The 18,327-nt window shown below is 38.2% G+C and overlaps 1 protein-coding gene across 6 annotated transcripts in view; it reads right to left on the bottom strand.

The window, feature by feature from the left end:
* Nucleotides 1–18,327, bottom strand: part of KCNQ1 (potassium voltage-gated channel subfamily Q member 1) — a 422,193-nt gene that overhangs the window by 266,869 nt on the left and 136,997 nt on the right. For all 6 annotated transcript variants that reach the window (XR_011328096.1, XM_069803651.1, XM_069803647.1 and 3 more), the window contains 4 exons: nt 10,848–10,974; nt 8,975–9,053; nt 7,936–8,032; nt 7,164–7,304 (listed from right to left, as the gene is read on the bottom strand). Coding sequence is in view for 5 of the 6 variants with exons in the window: in XM_069803651.1 (XP_069659752.1) it covers nt 7,164–7,304; nt 7,936–8,032; nt 8,975–9,053; nt 10,848–10,974 (444 nt within the window). In the remaining variant the exon portion in view is untranslated. The remainder of the gene's footprint in view (nt 1–7,163; nt 7,305–7,935; nt 8,033–8,974; nt 9,054–10,847; nt 10,975–18,327) is intronic.

Below are 18,327 nucleotides of genomic sequence, written 5' to 3'. Positions count from 1 at the left end.
TTCCCTAATTTCTTTGCAACTGAGGTCTAGTAAATTGCAAAATGGTTTGAATGCTCTCCTGTGCGCCTAAGTGTAACGAACACATTAGAAGCCTTTTTACGGCTTGACATCTTATTCAGTCAGCTGCATTCATACAAGCTGAATATAAAGTAGAATCTTTCCAAGTTGCTGAAATCAATGCAGCACAAGTGCAAACAGATTAGACAGTCATGCTTTTATTTTACTGTGAAGTATGCAATCTATATAAACCTAAAAAAACCCCCAGCGATCTTTCGATATTTTGGATTCTTTTCCAAATGACAATATTTTTCTCCCTTGTGCATGTAAGGATGTTAGCAATAAGAACCGATTCACACAACAGAAATTCCACTTTCTGCTGCCAATCACCTCTATGTACATTGCAACACTCCAAGAAGATTCAAGTTACATCCTTCAGATGAACAAGTTAAGAGACTATGTTCTACAGGACACAAATGTTTTGAAACATTGGAATTAAAATTGTAATCCAAAGCTGAAGAATGGATTCCTTGTCACTACTATTACAAACATTTAAAGGGGAAATTTAGATTATTTTTCTCCTTAAAGTTTTGAAGTCATTTCCATAGTTATCATTGTAGGCTCACACCATCATTCTCGATGAAGTTGAAGTACATAACTGAGACACAATCACATCTGAAGGGCACTGAAATACTTCTAATAACTTAGGATATGAAATGAAATGGAACTACACAACCAAACTGCAAAAAGAACAAACAGAATACATTAACTTCAGTGTCATGTCTCTCAAATAGTAGATCCTCAGAGCTGCCTAGCCATCCCTCTTGGATCTTAGTTTAATGCCTCCTCAAGGTGTCATTTTCAGCCATCCGTCAGTTCTGACCAAATGACTGGCTGCTCTAAACCTCCTAATCAAATGGTGGCCCAAACTAAACATCGCCACTTGTGAGATTTCAAAGATAAAACTAGAAGAGTCTTAAAAAAATAACCAACTGATGAAAACTAAGTTGAAGTGCTGAGCCTACCTAAATTTGCAAAGTCTGTTCTGTGCAATGAAAAAAGGGACTACAGCAGCTTTAACCAAGTCAGTAAGAATACAAAGGTTGAAGGGATTTTCTGGTTGCTACTCCTAGTTTCTGGCTACTTCAAGTCAGCCACGTTATGTCACCTCGTTCACTATCTCTTGAAAATGCAACTCCACCTGAAAATTAATTGGCTTTCCCCTCACTGTACCTGTTGGGATGTTATTCCAGAACCTCACATTTTTAATGGTACCAGACATTCTTGTAGGCTCCTGTCTTCATTTCTGAAAGATGGGATTTCAGCCTTGTTTTTCTGTTCCACTGTTTCACGGTCTCAGTTTGTCCACCTCCCCTTTTCTCTTGCCCCACTCCTGCAGTACAGCATGCTGCAAAGGCCGCTGAATCCCTTTCTCAGTGTGTTCAGCCTCAAAAATAAAAGCTGTTTTCACTTGCTCTTGTAAAATAGTCTATTAATCCCCTGGATCACCATGGCAGTAGTTCTCAAGGATGACATGATACAGGACATAAACTTGCATAAAAATAGTGAGAACTGTTCATTATTAGTGAAGGTATAGGCAAAGTGTTCTGGTTCATCCGAGCTTTTTTTTTTTTTCCTTCCCCCTAAAAGCACGCTACCAAAATACAAAGGTAACTGAATTAGGCAAACATAGTCCAGCAAAAAGACTTAAAACCTCGCAGGAAGATGGTTATTTGATCATTTTTTTAATTTGATCATTGCTATGATCATTTTTACTTGGAGTGAACAGACAATTTTAGGTCTGAACTCAGTAGTAAACATATACATGGACACAAGCAATAAAACTCATAGGAGATCCAGCAGCTTTGTATCCTAGCCTGATAATTAATCCATCATCAGTTGTTTAAAGTTTACAGTACAGCGATACCCACTTTCTTTGGGAGGCTGCAGTATGCCAGCCCTTGTCTGCTCGCTGATCAGATGAATGGGAAATGGTGGGAGGTCTGCCAGCCACCATCAGTCACACTGCTGGCAAAGTCAAGAGCCAGCTCTGCCTAGTGGACTTGACCTCACCAGTGTTGAGCTCGAGCACATATAGGTCTTCATCTAGAGTAGAGGAGTTTCTCTTACCTCAACCTTGCTCAACAGACTACTTCTGTACAAAAAATGTCAGAAAAAGGAGGCAGCTGGAGTAGTACCCTCTACATCTCAGTGTGACATTGAAGGAAGTGCTGGGGGAAGATATCAACATATGCGGATAGTTTGACTACAATTTCTAAACTGTTTGTGGAAATTTTGCAGCTATTTATTTTCTATTCAGTATTAGTACTATATTACACCTCACAAAATATAGTAACTATACTGAAAAGAAACAGCATTATCTAGGTACAACAAGGGGAAAAGAATGTTTGAGCATATACAAAGTAGCCAAATATCTTCGGAGGGAAATTTTAAAACATCTTCCTATGAGGATAATGCTAGCCATATGACAAAGGAAAATCAGAGTGAAGTTAGTTTCAGCCTCCTACAGATCCACTTCAACAGGAGCACAATTTGTGCTAAGTATTGAAATTTAAATGAAAGCTAAATTCCTTAATTATAATTATTTTTCCTAGATCCTGCAATAGAAAATTATCTATATTTTGAAATACTTTACTTTTGTTTCATCAAATGGAAACCAAGTGTTGAAAATTTCTGCATTCTTCTAGATATAATTTTTTTCCTAGCTCTTTGATATCTTTTGGTAGAGGTTTAAAGATTTGGGAATTAAGAAAATAAGTCCCAAGAGCGTTCTTTACATGTAAGAATATCTACATCTGTACTTTGTAAGTAAGAATTTTAAAAGGTTTCTCTGCATCTACCACACAGATCTTCATTAAATGAGAACAAAATGTATCTGGAACTGCTCATGGAGTTAAAGCTCAGAGATGAGAAGGCAGCTGCAAGATGCAGAGATTGCACATAAAAAGCATTTAAAAATACTAACCCTTGCATCTTCTGACCCCTGTTCCAAAAATTCTTAAAATAACCACCACCACCCCCAAAAAACCCCAAACACTTCATCCCAAAAATTAGAGGGGAGGAAAAAAAAAAAAAGGATGGGGGGGAAGGATATAATGGGCCTATACTTGGTATTCTTGACTTGTAAACCACAAGAAGAATAAAAATGAAGTGTCGCCTTCTGTCTAACATTGAAGACAGTGTATAGTCCTCAACAGCTTTTTTAATTTAGGAGGAGGGAAAAGAGGGTTCTGAATAACACAAGATCCCTTTTATGTAGCAATTTTTCAATATTTACGTTCAACTACTTATAAATTAAATCAGATCTGTTCTAATTTAACAAAAGTTCTATGCACATGTAGTTTCAAGTGTATTTCCCTGCAACTTTTCAGCAAAGCTTTCCCACAATTTTGATTTTCAATTTATATTAAGCACATACTGATAGGCTTTACTAAATAGGAACATGGTTTTATGTATGCTCAGAAGTAAGCAAACTTATGAATGTTGTGTTGAATTCGGTCCTTGATGAGAAAGCATATATCGATGAATTAAAGGAACAAGAAACTCTTAACTAAAGCTGGTACTTGCAGACAATTGCTTGATCCAATTCAAACCAATTCAAAGGAACGGGCACAGTGTAATATCCATGCATGGCTATATTCAATAATTGCTTGTGACAAATAGTGTTCACGATCAAAGAGACTGTTAGCACAATCCACATAATGGTTTTCCTGAAGGATGTTTGTTCAGATGTGAAGGTTGGATTGTGTATCATTCAGTGGATATCAAAAGGAGAGCTCCCCTCAGTCTGCCTGAGGCATGATTGAATTTAATGCTTGTGGGGGGGCAGGGGGGGGATGACAAACCACCAAAAAAACCCAACCAAACAAAAAACAACACAAAAAAAGCCCCCCAAAACCACACAAAAAACCCTAGAGACAGTGAGACAATAACATTCCCCGAAGGTGGTCATCTTTGACAGATTTGGTGGGAACATTTAGCATCTTTTTTTTTTTTTAGTGGGTTTTTTGGTGTTTTTTTGTTTCTTTTTTAATTCTTGCTTTTATTGTCCAGAATCTATACTAGGTCTTCAAGACTGTTAGTCTGAACATGAAGGACAACATAAGCAGAGTAATTTTGAATATGAGCACTGGGAAGCTGAAAGATGCATCATGTTACTTGTATTTTACTTGCAAATATTAAATTTGTCTTTTGAAAGACATAAAGATATGCAGCCATTGGCAGAATTATTTATATAACATGTGCTGCATTCAAAACCAGCAATAATACAGACAAATTTTTATGCCACAAGGTAACCTTAGGTTTCTTCAAGAAGCCTATAAACTGGAATGGTGAATAGCTACAGCCCAGAGTTCTCAAGGAAATCAAATAAAGCCCAGGAGGCCGATTTACATATGGAAACGAAAACACAATATAGATTTATAAATAACAACAATGACAACAAGGAACACTTAATTAAAAGTTATGCACCCTATGGGTATGTCTATAGTCAGCAAAGCACAGTAATATAAAAGTACCCAATTCCAGATGCAGTTTAGTTGTAGTAACACAGACCTTTTATATGGTTTACTTTATGCTATGCTACATATTCTATTGCCGCTACCCAAAGAACTTGTTTAGCAGTGTAGACATAAGCTGAGATAACAAAAAAAGTGCAGTGTTGTAGAGCGAGAAAGGGGATGTGGAAACGTTATCAGGTATTTTTCTTTAGAAGTATTCTCTACTACATAAGGTAAGTGCACTTTTAGAGCAGTGAGATCAGCTACGTTGCCAGACAGATCACGTATCTATGACAGTGTTTGAGACAGGAGCTGTGAATTACCCTCTTCTGCACGTCCAGTTCAAAACAGACTGAGACAGGTTTTCAGTGACCAGAATTTGTGGCATTTAAGCGATTCTGAAAATTCTGGCTAAAAGATAACCAAAACTTTTGAGACCTAACACTTTGAGAAGGTTTTTGTACGAGTTTGAGACCTTCATTAGGAAGCATCCAGATACTTAATGACCCCCCACTTATTGCCCTAATTTTAAATGGCTTTTTCCTAGCAGAAAGCATGAAGAATATTACAGTATCAAAATACCAGAAATGGACAGACCTGAATCCATTTCAGTTTTGTTTTGCTAGATCCTTTTAGCAGTTAGCAGAAGTGTAGCATCTGCGTTTAGAGCAGAACAAGGACACTAAATTCCATTTTTAATATTAAAGAAGTTACATTATGGGTTCATTGAATGCAGTCTCACACTTCAAGTGGCATGCGCAACGTAATAGAAGTTATAACAGAGAAAGAATAGTACCATAATTAAACTTATTGATTAAAGAATTTTCTTGTAATTAGAAAGACAAAATAAGTGGCGTGCCTATTAACTGAGCAATAATTCCCTGAAAGGAGAATATTTCAATATCCTGACAGACCATATTGCTTCTGTGGAAGGCTTTACTGTATTTTCAGTAAGTCAGTCTGGTCTGTCACATACTCAATTTTTAATGCCAATGCCAATGACAACATGTGGTTTTAAATGCAGCTACATCTGCCACTGTTAATTACTGAGTCATCTGACTGCTATACTGGAAAATAAAAACACCGTGATGACATGAAAGCATTGAAAAAGCTACTTGCCAGAAAGCCACTTCCTTGTGCTACACAGCAAATTTTCTGATCCTGAGAGAGGCTGTATTTAACCATGGCAGACAGCAAGAGGAAGGACTTCTGCAGCAGACCTTAGTAGCAACCTAAACAAAACCTGTTGCATTAAAAAAAGGCTACATGTGTATTTCAGCACCAGACCTGCAATAGACTTGGTCATCAATAGAGCCTTCCTTCCTGAAAGAACAAGTACTACTGTTTGTAGAGAGAAGGCTATGTAAGCACATACAGACAGAGGTTTATTAAAAATATTTCTTTAAAAAATATGTTTTATTAGTGAAATGGAGGTGTTAGTCCTATCGCTCTTGTACATAAGACTTACTAGCAGTCTCATTTTTCACAAAAAAAAAACCAAAACAATGCCTTTTGATTTAAAACAGCAAAGACAAGACTCTAGAAGATCAGCACATTTTGAAAATGCAAGTATTGAATCATTAGTGATGCCTATGCATTTTAAAGATCTGTAGCATTTAATGATGACAGTTTATTTTATTAAGCTACATACAGTTAAAGCAGATAAAATCAAGTCATTGCTTGAATACTAATGATAAGGAAAAACAGCTTTCAAAAAGTACCTTTCTTTGAACTGTTATAGGAAAAGGAAAGGGAAAAAATTACAGATGGGAAATCCCAAAACAGAGCAGCCAACCTAATACTGGCATATCATGTGAGAAAAGAAAGAGGGAATTGTTACTAGCAGAAGCAAGAAAATTGAAGTGTTTACTAAAATATAATCCCAGAATAGAGCTGCCAAACTAGTGCATATAATAAACAAACATAGAGACAACTGTCACTAGCAACAGCAAGAAAGCAGAACTTCATTAGCAGAACTAAAGATTCATCTACACCAAAGTGTGGCAGCACCTTAGAGAAACCTCAGAAATGTCTGAGCAAGATGGTATGTTGACACAGCACAGACGAATGCCACATAAGGATACTAAGTGGGTTCCAAAGCAATATAACCACTTTAAAACAGTCCTGTGCCTGGATTTCTGAAGTATCTCAGATGCTCCTTGTTCTGGAATTAGTCCATTCTGAATAAACAGGGAGTTACTGTCCCAGGCCAAATAGCAAACCATAGATATCTGCTTAAAAGACAACAACAACAACAACAAAGCACCCCCTCCCCCCAACCACACACCCAAAAAAACCCCAAAGCACTAGCCGTGATTTAGCAGGACTCTTACCACCTTAGAAGGTTGAACCCTACCATGAGAAAAGTAGCAAGTAATCACTATAACAGAAGGGAAGAAGAATAGATGTTTCTACATCTCGTATACATAATTTGATCACTTCAGATCACATAGAACTATGACCACCAAATAAAACTACTGATCATCTATAGTATTTTCTTAGTTTCACAGAATTACAAAAACAGAAAGTGCATTGAAGAAATAAGGGGCCATTCCAAAGTGCCGTTTTACTCCATGCTTGCTTGAACTTTACTCCACATTTGAAGGTATTAACTACTTTCAGTACTTGTGAAATTGCTATACTTACTACTCCCCACCACAGGGCATCTGCATAGCTGCCAAACTCTGTTTCTCCAGAATCATTTACAGCATCTTTTTCAGCCAGGTACACAAAATAAGAGGAAAAAATCAGGCCCAGAAATCCAATGTAGAGTGTAGTTATCAGTTCCTGCAAAGAGAAGCAAAATAATGGCATTATAATATTATTGAGACATTTAAATTACCTATCACTGATGGTTTTTAAAATATGATTGGAATAGAAGAATGGAATTTTAGCAATTAATAAACATTGACACTGACTGTTGGCTGTGGAAATTAACAAAAATCCACTGAGCTTAATGGTGAAAGAATTTACACCATAGCTGATGACTTGGTCCAGCGTGCACATTTCAAACACAGGGTCAAAACAACCTCCTCGCTTGCAAGCGTGACTCATTAATCTTTTGGTCACCAAAAAGTAGTTGGGTAATTTTTTCAGACAGTGCCACATTCAAAACAATTTTGGAATTTAGATACATGTTTTTAGAAATACTCAGACTACTTTTAAGAAGTCTCATTTTCTGTGGTTAAGTCCAACTACAAGCCAAAAGTTTGCCAAAGTGAAGGTGAATATTTTTAATCTTTTAGGAACTTTTTGTCCCTTGAACAAGGCAGAACAACCATACTTGGTTAAAAGAGATGACTGCCTGCCTCCACACTAAATATATTTGACATCATCAGCATATCTGCATACATGCTGTTCCAAATATAAGGACTTTTGCATCAATTATTATGCTATTCCTCAGAGTACTCAAACTTACTTGTCTGTGTATGAACACTACTGATCCCAGTAGCCTCCATGTACCACCCTGACGGTCAACATGCAGCATTCGTAAAATCTGCAGAAAACGGATGCCCCTGGAACGCAATTTTTAAATGAATGAAAAGACTAAAGAAACAAGAGAAGAAATAGAGGTGGAGAGGGGAAGTCTGTCTCTTCCAAAGGACCGTTTTAAGAGAAAGACTTTTATTTTTTATTAATTTTTATGTTAGACTTAGCAGCCTATCCCTTTTCACTCCGTTCACCCGTCTTTCGTCTTGTTATGAAGACAGCATGGGAAGATTGCACGAGAGAAGGACAGACCTTTCTAAACATGGCTAGTACAGATAAGTCAAGGATTCAGGAATTTTGGACGCAGGCTGTGAATGCTCTAGAAATCATTCATCAACTCATATTTGACCTGCTCACCAAGATGGGAAACAACATACAGAAACAGCTAACTAAAGATCTGAGTTCCTCACCTTTGAGGAATTTCATAGGCAATTCGAACTAGACAGTGCAATAATATTTTAAAATATTCTTTTTATGAGAGTCTCTGCAATCCTAGAGCACCACTGCAGCTAGTGAGCAGAGCACAGTACACTGACATGTACCCTGTCACTCAAGAAAACCAAGTGGTGTGACCTTCCTGAGCACGAGCTGGGTTCAGTCCATCAGGAGCTCACAACTACTAACCCCAGGCATTTTATGAAGAAGCAGCTTGAAGGCATCAGAGACATGAAGCATGGAAGAGTTGCTGTAAAACTGAGCCAAGAAACTAAAACAGGATTTGGGTAGAATCCACCTAGTTGGGGAAAGGGGGCAGGGGTATGTGCACCTCTTTCCATCAGATGTAAAGGCATTATGACCAGACAACACACTCAAAATTTTATTTCCCCTACATTTAATGGGATCACTGTTTCACACCAATACATGATTGGTGATCTGCTCTGTTACATGACTCTGAGCAGTGACTCATTTTCTCCTGGAAAAACCCAACACCTTACTCAGCACTATTTTCTTTTATTGCATATAATTACCTGATAGCTGAGGTTGCAAAGACTTGACCTTTAGAGCCCACACAAAGAACTATCATGGAAGCAACAACTACAATTAAATCTGGAAAATAAAAGTCAATTGAAAAAATGAGTTAGCAGCATCTTGCAATACTTCTGCAAGACTGTTACTAGAACCAATGACAATATTACTGTAACAATTTGAACAGTCACCCCAAATTAAGAGTTTTGTTTATATATCAAGAGATCTCTATTGTAACATATGAAGAAAATATAATTGTGCGATTGTAATGTACGAAGAAAATATAACTGTGTGATATGATAGAAAGGTTTTACTGGGATGGGTCCAAGATGGCCACATTCTAGATGAATGATGAGAGTGATGTAAGTTACTGTAAAGCAGCCTCAGCAGCCTGGAATCATTATTAGCTATAACCCATGAGGAATTTCAGCAGTTTCTACCCATTATCTGTTCTGTGTATCTTATTTTCTCTGCTGGTGTAGACAGTATTTTATTCATTGACAGAGGTTTTGGGGTTTATTTCATATATAAGACAAGTGCCTTACTATTATTTCATCTGTCTAGGTCTAAAAGTGAGAGAAAAATTGGAATTAGTGTGTAAATCTAATTTAGTTTAAGTCAGTCATTACCCTAGGACTGTACTCTAAATCTCTGCGCATCAGGCCTAGTTAATTTTGGAAAGGAACTCCATATTTTGGAGAGTGAAATAGTTCTTGATACTTATCTGGCAAAGCAGAACTTTGTTTTGCTTTCCAAGATGAAATAAACTGGATGACGTTTCAGAACCCCTAGTGTTCTAGGTCTCAAGAGAAATGGATTGTGGACAGAGTGCAAAGATGCAGTCAAAGCCATTTTATAGTTGTAGTCACACCTGAGATACAGTTGTTATTTATATATATGCACAGAGAAGCTAAACTAAACTATTTTATAATTGTAAAAATACCCAGGTACAAAATTTTGTAATTTATATTCAGCAAAATTGTAGATAGCTTATGAAATACTATATCATCTACTCGACAACAAATAATGTTTCCAAGTAGCGGAAAAAACTATGTCACAGAACAAGAATTACTGTGCTTCTATAACAATACTCCTCTTCCAAAATCTGGTTCATTTAATCCATCTATATTTTAAGTGCTTCAGGGCAAGGGTCTTTACACAGTTCTCTCAATATTGGCTAACAAAATACAGATTGATTTTGGATTATTATGTTTCTTTCACTGAAATTGCTAAATGCATGACAAGCATTCTAAAACCAATAATTGTTTGTGACATATATGGAATATATGGATGTAATTTCTAAGAACACCAAAGTCATGTTGGGAAGCCAACTGCAGCGAATATCAAGGGCAGTCTGGTGCCCAGTTTCAGATGCATCACTGATAACCATATTTTAATCCAATAGATACACAAAGTAAATACAGTGCATCTATCATGCTCCACCATGCAGTACATAGCTCAATTAGAGTGCAAAATAAACTCATAAAAAATTATTCAAATGGTTGCTGGGTGTTAAAAAAAAAAAAAAAGCTGTCCAGTATCAAAAAAAAATACAGTTGTAGCTATTGTATGGTGTCTGGGATCCTGAGGTCACAGGAGACAGGACTATGGTCAAGACTTATTTCTGGCAAAGCTTCAGATCACTTGTGAAAAGAAAACACTCTGCTTTTCTGGAAAAAACAAACCAAGCTACATTTGTTCTCAAACGACAGTGCCATGGATTCCTGAAAGGAAATTCAGATCTACGATAACGCTAATGACAAGAGCTCTTGCTCTAACTTGGCTTCAACTACTGCAGAAATTCCATTTCTCAAAACTTTCAAGGACAAGTTTTAGTCATTGTTTACATCAACTTTGCAAGCTGTGCATACTCACCAATGATTGAAATAGGCTTCCTAGCAAAACGAAGTCTTCCCCATATTCCAACATATTTACTGCGGCATCCTGCTGACCATAACCGAACCACATATTCTGTTCCAAAGAATACCACTAATACAATTTCCTAAAAGAAATAGACAGGGAACTAGGTTAATTCTCTACTGTATGTCTCTCATATTTTTGCAGAATGTATTAGGAAATGCTAAAATAAAATGTAAAATTTGGAAGGTGAAAAAAATGTCAACTATACCAAAATGATCTCAAGTAACACAGAAAAATCCGTAAGACTAAAGAAAGAAAAGATTAAGAGCAAGTTTAAATACTTTAATTGCACACAGTTTGGTTTGTCTACACGTACTAAAACTGAAGACCATTCTCTGCAGTTCAGTTGGTCTAATTCAAACAAAAGGTTTCCTGACTGAGCCAAAGAAAACAAGCAGAGTCTGTATTCAGAAGATGAGTATTTTGCTAGCTTATTTCATTTTGGGAAGAGGTGCGCTTTACATTCAATTTACTGTATCAGCTTAGCCTCCCACTTATTTATACTTTTTCAGTCTTCCTTTAATCTCACATGGATTGAAGAAAGATTTCTAGTAGCCATTACCAATAGGTCAGTTTCCAGGTGCACTGAAAACATAGTGAGATCTCAAGCATGCCTTTCCCATCCTCTTCTCAACAATTAGAGACTTCAGCAGAAACAGAGATCTAGTCCTGAAGCACTGCTGGTATCAAGCTACGTGTTAACCACAGACCTATGCTAAGGTATGACTTGGGAAACGCCATACAAGTGATAGGTGTCAAAGACATCTGACATTCTTGTTAATTAGACAGAGGTACAATTATGTCGTATTTGGAATTTAGTCAATGTGTAGATAAACCTTGCTTCCTACAGACTGGTTGAGCATGGCATACTCAGCATAGTTTCCTCGAGTATCAGGGAGCTGCAATACTCCCCTTATTGGCCAACTCGACTAATAACTGGTTGTATTCTCTATCAGACCCAACAGCAAGATCTACTAATTGGAATTATAACAGTGGCTTGTAATTGAAAACATACAAGACACGGCATATGGAAAGAGTAAAGCAGGAAAACCAATCATAAGGTATCACAGTTACATAGATTAAGAGAACGAGCTGCTTATTTCATAGAATTATTTAATATAAAGAGCAACTGCAGAGAAGACAACATACTGCTCAACATTTTATCCAGCCTCCTCACATTTCTGCAGGGTTCACTGCTGGTTTTTGTAACAGATTGGCAAAGGGGATGGTACCTATGATTATCTTCTAAATTAAATGAAATAACCAGGATACAACCCTAGTCCAGTCAAGATGAAAGGGAGTCATATAATTAGCTTCAAAAATGCATGGGACATTGCCCTGAGTACTGAGTGAAATAATAGGTCTGTATACAGCAAGAAGAGGGGGAAAAAAATGTTATGTATCTGTTGACTTTGCTATAACCTTTTTGTGGCTCTAAAAAGCCAGTCTCCTGATGGCATAACAAACTGTTCATCTCAGGGCACTATAGTGTTGAAGTTTGACTCAATGATGCTTCTAGAAAAGCTAGGAGAACATCAGCCAGGACACTTGCCCTTTGTTTTGACAATCTCATAACCTATGCAAGATGTCAGATGCAGCAGAACAGCTATCACAATTGTTTATAGTCACTTGTATTCCAGATAGATTTTCAAGATATAATGAAACTGTCCAGATTGTTGCTTGTAATAAACATGAAGCTCAGACCCTTTGACTCAGCCAAGAACCAATTCTACAGCTTCATTCTGAAAGGATCTACCAGAATGCTTCACCTTTTCAAAAAAAAAAAAAAAAAAAAAAGACTATTATTAAATATATTTCAATAAAATAAAGTCATAATGAATGTCATAAATCTAAAGAAACAGTATGTGCAGCAGATGCTTTAAGGAAAGCCTGTGTCTTATGGCAGAAGCTTCAAGCGCAATGAAACTCTCCCTTCGTCCAACTTCACCTAATGTCATTTACAAACCTACAGTGAATGGCAAAATTATGATCCCTGCTTTACATGAGGTGCTGTTGAATTGTCACAGCAAAATAAAGCACCTGAGGCCATCTTTTCCGATCAGGTGATTGTATTCATTTCACAGACATAGTCAATAAACTCCAACATCCAAGTACTCTTCTGTATGCAGGAGGCTAGTACATCTCCTTTCATCACTACCACAGAGGAAACTCCCTTAACAAAAGACAATAGCAACCATACAGGGAGCAAAAACTGTCTTTCATTCAAAATAACTAATTTGAGGAAGGAATGTATAGCTTCACATCGTATGTGATAGCACAGATAATACTGTTCAGATATCCCCTAAAGCAATTACCAAAAGCAAAAGAACAACAACAAAATTATCTCAGTAGGCAAAGAAAAACCCAGAGAAAAGTTTAGGTTTTAGCACAATGAAACCACAAACAGCACTCTGACCAGGCACCGTGGCCTTGTCAGGATCACAGTTTCAGTTTTATAGCAAGAAGGTAGAAAGTGAAAGCCTGGATTGTGCTTTAAAGAAGCGTGTATTCTCTGCGTAGGGAATTTGCATCGGAGTTGTGCGCCTATGTTTTTTAAAGGCCCTCCATGGTTCATTGGATAACAGGCACACCGGCAAGTATGCAAATAGGGGCTGTCCCAAAGACAATGTGACAGACACGCAGTCAATGGTTACTGTCATCCAGCTCTTTGCGTGACATGCAGACAAGCTTAGAGAACATTGATTGTCCTATAGACGCCGGTGACTGGAGGGAACGACCAGTCGGCTTACACCAAGACACATTTTTCACTCCTGACGTTTTGATAAAGGCTTATTGACCTAAATGAGACCCAAGTTATTCAGGGAACATCAGGGGTGAAAGTGCACAAGCTGTTCTTCATGGTCATACACAAAAACTCCAGGTATCCATTAGCAACTGGCAAATTCCCCCTCCCCTGCCCGTGGCTATGTGACAGACAAAAGTGTTTTTAATATCTTGTGTTGCGTAAGTCTAAAAAGTAGTCTCTGGGGGGTGGGGGAGGCTGATGAATTTCTGTCCATACACTTATACTAGCGGCCAGAAACTTGCAGACAACAAGGAAAATTGCATTAGAAAATTATGCCTTCCTGGGCTACAGACTTATGGCCTATATTTTCATGATTAACAGCTTAACATGGAACTTTACATTAACTAGAAGGATGCCAACCTGGTCCTTAGTTCATTTCTGCTGGTGATAATTAGGGCTAATTCCATTTAATAGCAGGTACCCTGGCAGAAAGCAGCAATGCCTCACACCTGAGAGTTCCAACAAATCTGAGTTGCACTACGGATCAATTTGGTCCACTGTTTCTTCGATACTTTCTCCTAATTGTCCACTTAACACCTATCTACTAAGTGTACTGTAAAAAAGTTTGCGCTTCTCACAAAGAATCAGCTAGACTGAAACATCGCTTCGAGAAGCTGAGATAGGAAAATGGAAGGATGAAGTGCTGAGCAGACAGAGAGGATGTAAAGAATGAGTGAAATAAGAAAAAAAGCCACATTCAGCGCAAGGGAAAAATTAAAATACAGAGAAAATAACTGCCTGCAAAACACTAGTGGGAGTGGGGATTAAAGCTCAGTGGAGGAGTTTTCCTGGTTAAAATTACAGACACACAAGAACTGCACTGTGCATGTAACTTAACTGTGATCTCCTTTCTACAAGGTCAAAACAGAAATACAGCACTGAGATAAAAAACTTATATTGACATGGTAAAAAGAGCCCTCTGAGATGTGACAGCAGTGTGGGCATACAGGAGCCCTCTTGCTTAGGAGAAGAGACTTTTTTTCCTTTTAATTATCAATTTGTACATGGTACTCTCACTTCTGCCATCCTTCCTCCTCAGCCCAGGCATAGGGTTAATGCCATCTTCATGCCTTCTCAGCCACATAATCCAAACACAGCCAAATACCAGATTAACTCTGGATGAAAAGGTAGAGAAGATGAACATGAGATACACATGTAGATCACTTTTCTTGAAGAACTCTGTCAGTGTCAGTAACCATCCAGCTGCAAGCAACTCCTCACGTGTAAATTCACAACACTTTCAACTGTAAGGAATAAGCAGATGAGAGTAGTGTAACAAGCCCTGGGCTTTTCTACTGTGGTACAGTGCGTGGTGAAACTACAATAGATCTCCAGCTAGCCATTTAGCAGACGCCAGGGAATGAAGTATTTCTCATGAAGACCAGTAAAGGAGCTTGAGTCCTCACTGGTGCATTGGTGCAGGAGTGGGGTCAGCATGTGGGATCCATTTCAGAAGTCTTACGACAGATTCTCCTGTGCATCTCACTACGCACTTTCACAGTTTTGACATGGAAACAGAAGTTCCTTTGAGCTGATCAGGTACTACATGAACAGTTTTGGGAATCGCTTCAAGTATAATGAAAGAGCGATCAAAACATAAAAATTATCCTCAGCCCGAGACAGACATGTCATAACTTAATCATGTGGCTAAAGTACAGCTCTCATCACCTGATGAAAGAACTTAGGCAAGATCCATAAAAACGCAGTCCCCTCACAAACACACCCATGCTATTTGTCATTACAGCCCATATCTCCACAGTTCCCATGGATTAATCACAGTTTCATAATAGCCCACAGAGGGAACACACAGAGAACAGCTCAAAGAACAGCTGTGATGAAAAGCCCATGTATTAGGTTTGACTTACACTGAAGAATTGGACCTGCTATGGGTAAGGCCACTTTTAACTATCACCTTGACAAACTTCAGGATGCCATTAGGCAAAAGAACAAGAAAGTCCCTTCTATCAAGAGGACAACAAGGAAAAGTTACTTATGAAAAGGACTGTGACTGAATTGAAGGAGGAACCAGACTTCGTCAGCTGTGTGACTGGAGTCAGATCTATGAAAACAAATACACACAAGTATATTAGAAAAATGAATATCTGGTTTATTTTGCTAATAAATACATCTTGAAAAGCCTTTCTTTTACTACTCCATCCCCACTGGATTGGAAGAGCTACAATCCAATGTTGGGAGGCATCCAACATCCACACTGCGAGGTAAAGTGCAGTAGGAACTCCAAAAGCAAGGACAGAGTCCCTAAACTTAGCTGAAGGACATGTTTTTAAGCAATTAGACAGATTAATAGCTTGGGGAAACAAAAACCACTACAAAACCCTGACATAGAATGGAACATGACACCATAACAGCAGCTATTTAACAGATAAAGAAATTGTCTCTGGAGGCTGAGAAAGCATCTCTGTAGAGAATATATTGCCTGATGCTCTGCCTGTAGACCTCAAAGCTGTAACTGGTCATGGAGCATCACAGAAGTTCACACAGCCATTCGATGTGGGAGGACTAGATGAGGTCATCTGAAACCTGTTAGGAACAAGAATGCCTTTACTCTGAGTCTAGACTTTTTTCAATGAACTCAATAAACATGACAGGTAAAAATACATGTTTCAGGAACAAGGAGGCAAAGCATACGACTATGGTATTCTAAGAGGAAAGGGAGATAACAAGCACAGGAAAACAAGAGGCATTGACGAGGGGGATGACTTTAAGCCTCACAAGCACACAGTTCTTGTACTGTAAGAATTTCCTCCCATCCCAACATTTTACTGGGAATATGACTCTTACCCATCTCTGCCATATCACAAGCTCTATTACATTATCCTCACTGGAGGCATCAACCACATTGTTCCCACAAGTCTTTCAAAATCTGGCTTCTTTCAGACTCTAGCTTCAAGCATGATAAAGTTCCCATGAATTCCTTTAAACAAGGAAATAAGCTCTCCCATAGCTTGTATAGGGATTGCATGCCAACCAGCATTACCTCAGCTATAAGACTCCTGTGGCACTACTTGCACTGATACCTATTTGTAAGGCAAGGCAATGGAAGAGCTCTGCTACACAGCTAGTGCGCCAACAGTAAAGTGGAAACCTCCTCGCAATCTCAGGCAGCAGTAGTGGAGCAAGGACTGCCAAAAGTTTTGTTCAGAAGTCATGACAAGGAGGTCTCTGAAGTAGCCAAGAGAGGGGACAATAGATCCGCTGATGCTAATGAGAAGTGACAAATGGAGCACTTGCTGTCAGCCAAGGGCTGTGGACCTGGATTGGGCAACAGGGAAACAAACAGGCTCAGCATCTTCTCAAGCAGGGACACAGCATATCCTCTACAGCCACCAAAAGGTCAAGAAAAAGCAGGAATGTCTCTCTCATGTAGAGCAATAGGTTGCATTTACACTCAGAGAAGGGTAGCATGCAAAAAAGGAAACACTGCAGGCTACAAATCAGTTCAGACAGAGCTAGAGTCCACTTCACAGCACACTGTTCACCTGACACATCAGGGCTTGCAAATGCTTCAGACGGCACTTGTGTATAGCCAGAGCAGCACTTGTCTGTGCAAATTAACAGCAGGCAACTGTTTCTTCTAATCTCACTCACTTTGTATAGAGAGGCCCCTCTTTGTTCTGTCAAGAAAGGCAGGATTTTTTCCTGAAAGCTGTACTGTGTTTTCTAAGATACACAGAACAGCAAAATCAGATGGCCTAGGCAAACAAAGACAGACACCGAGCTCAATAAAGTAAAAATCCCAACTTGATGAAGTACAGATCAAAAATAAAAAGATAAATAGTTTTTCATATATATAAACACTTACTGAGCAACAACAAGTGCCAAAAGTGCTATTTAGGATTGGGGATTTTTCTCCCCCTACTTAAATCTCTTCACTTCCAAAGATCTTGTAAATTGCATCTTTTCAAGTGAAAAACAATCATGAAAAGTTTTTAAAAAAATGTTTAAAGCCAGAACACTTCGTGTTCCTTCCTTTCAAAGAGCCTAGTATCATTTGCTAAAATTCTTTATCTAGCATAAAGAATATAATAAATATCTAGCAAATTTGGCACCAAATGATTAAACAGGCAACAAAAAACAAAAAACATGGTATCAGTATCACACTTCTATCTTCAGAGCCCCATAATTAATCCTAAGAAGTTACTGGACATCATTAAAGTCCCCTTATTAATGTTTTTAATTAAGATTAAATAATATTTACATAAGTGTTCATGTTCTGAAAAAAAAAGGGACACTTACTACGAGACGGACTTAGAACACTTGATTGTGCTGAAGCTTTTCTGTTTTCCCTTAATCGGTGCCGAGAGCACAGAACAATAGCACTGGGACCAATAAAGAATACTGCAGGCCTGCAATTTTAGGTTGAGATTTTCCAAAGACTCCAAGCAACTAAATCCTATTGAATTTCAATAGGAGTCGGGCACCTAACTCCCTTAGGTGCATTTAAAAAGCCTTTAATTGATTTCTTAGCTTTCTTCTCCCTAGAGGTTTCGGCCAAATCCAAATGCAGGCAGTTGAATTTTTTCCACCAACTACAAAAGGCCTCAGATGTCAGTGGTGTAACTTTGCACATGAAGGCATGGTCTCAGAACGCGGCTGCGTTATAACAAC

The sequence above is a fragment of the Haliaeetus albicilla genome, chromosome 16, assembly GCF_947461875.1.
Source record: "Haliaeetus albicilla chromosome 16, bHalAlb1.1, whole genome shotgun sequence".
Taxonomy (NCBI): domain Eukaryota; kingdom Metazoa; phylum Chordata; class Aves; order Accipitriformes; family Accipitridae; genus Haliaeetus; species Haliaeetus albicilla.
Note: the sequence above shows the minus strand (reverse complement) of the source record. Positions and strands in the feature narration are given on the sequence as shown.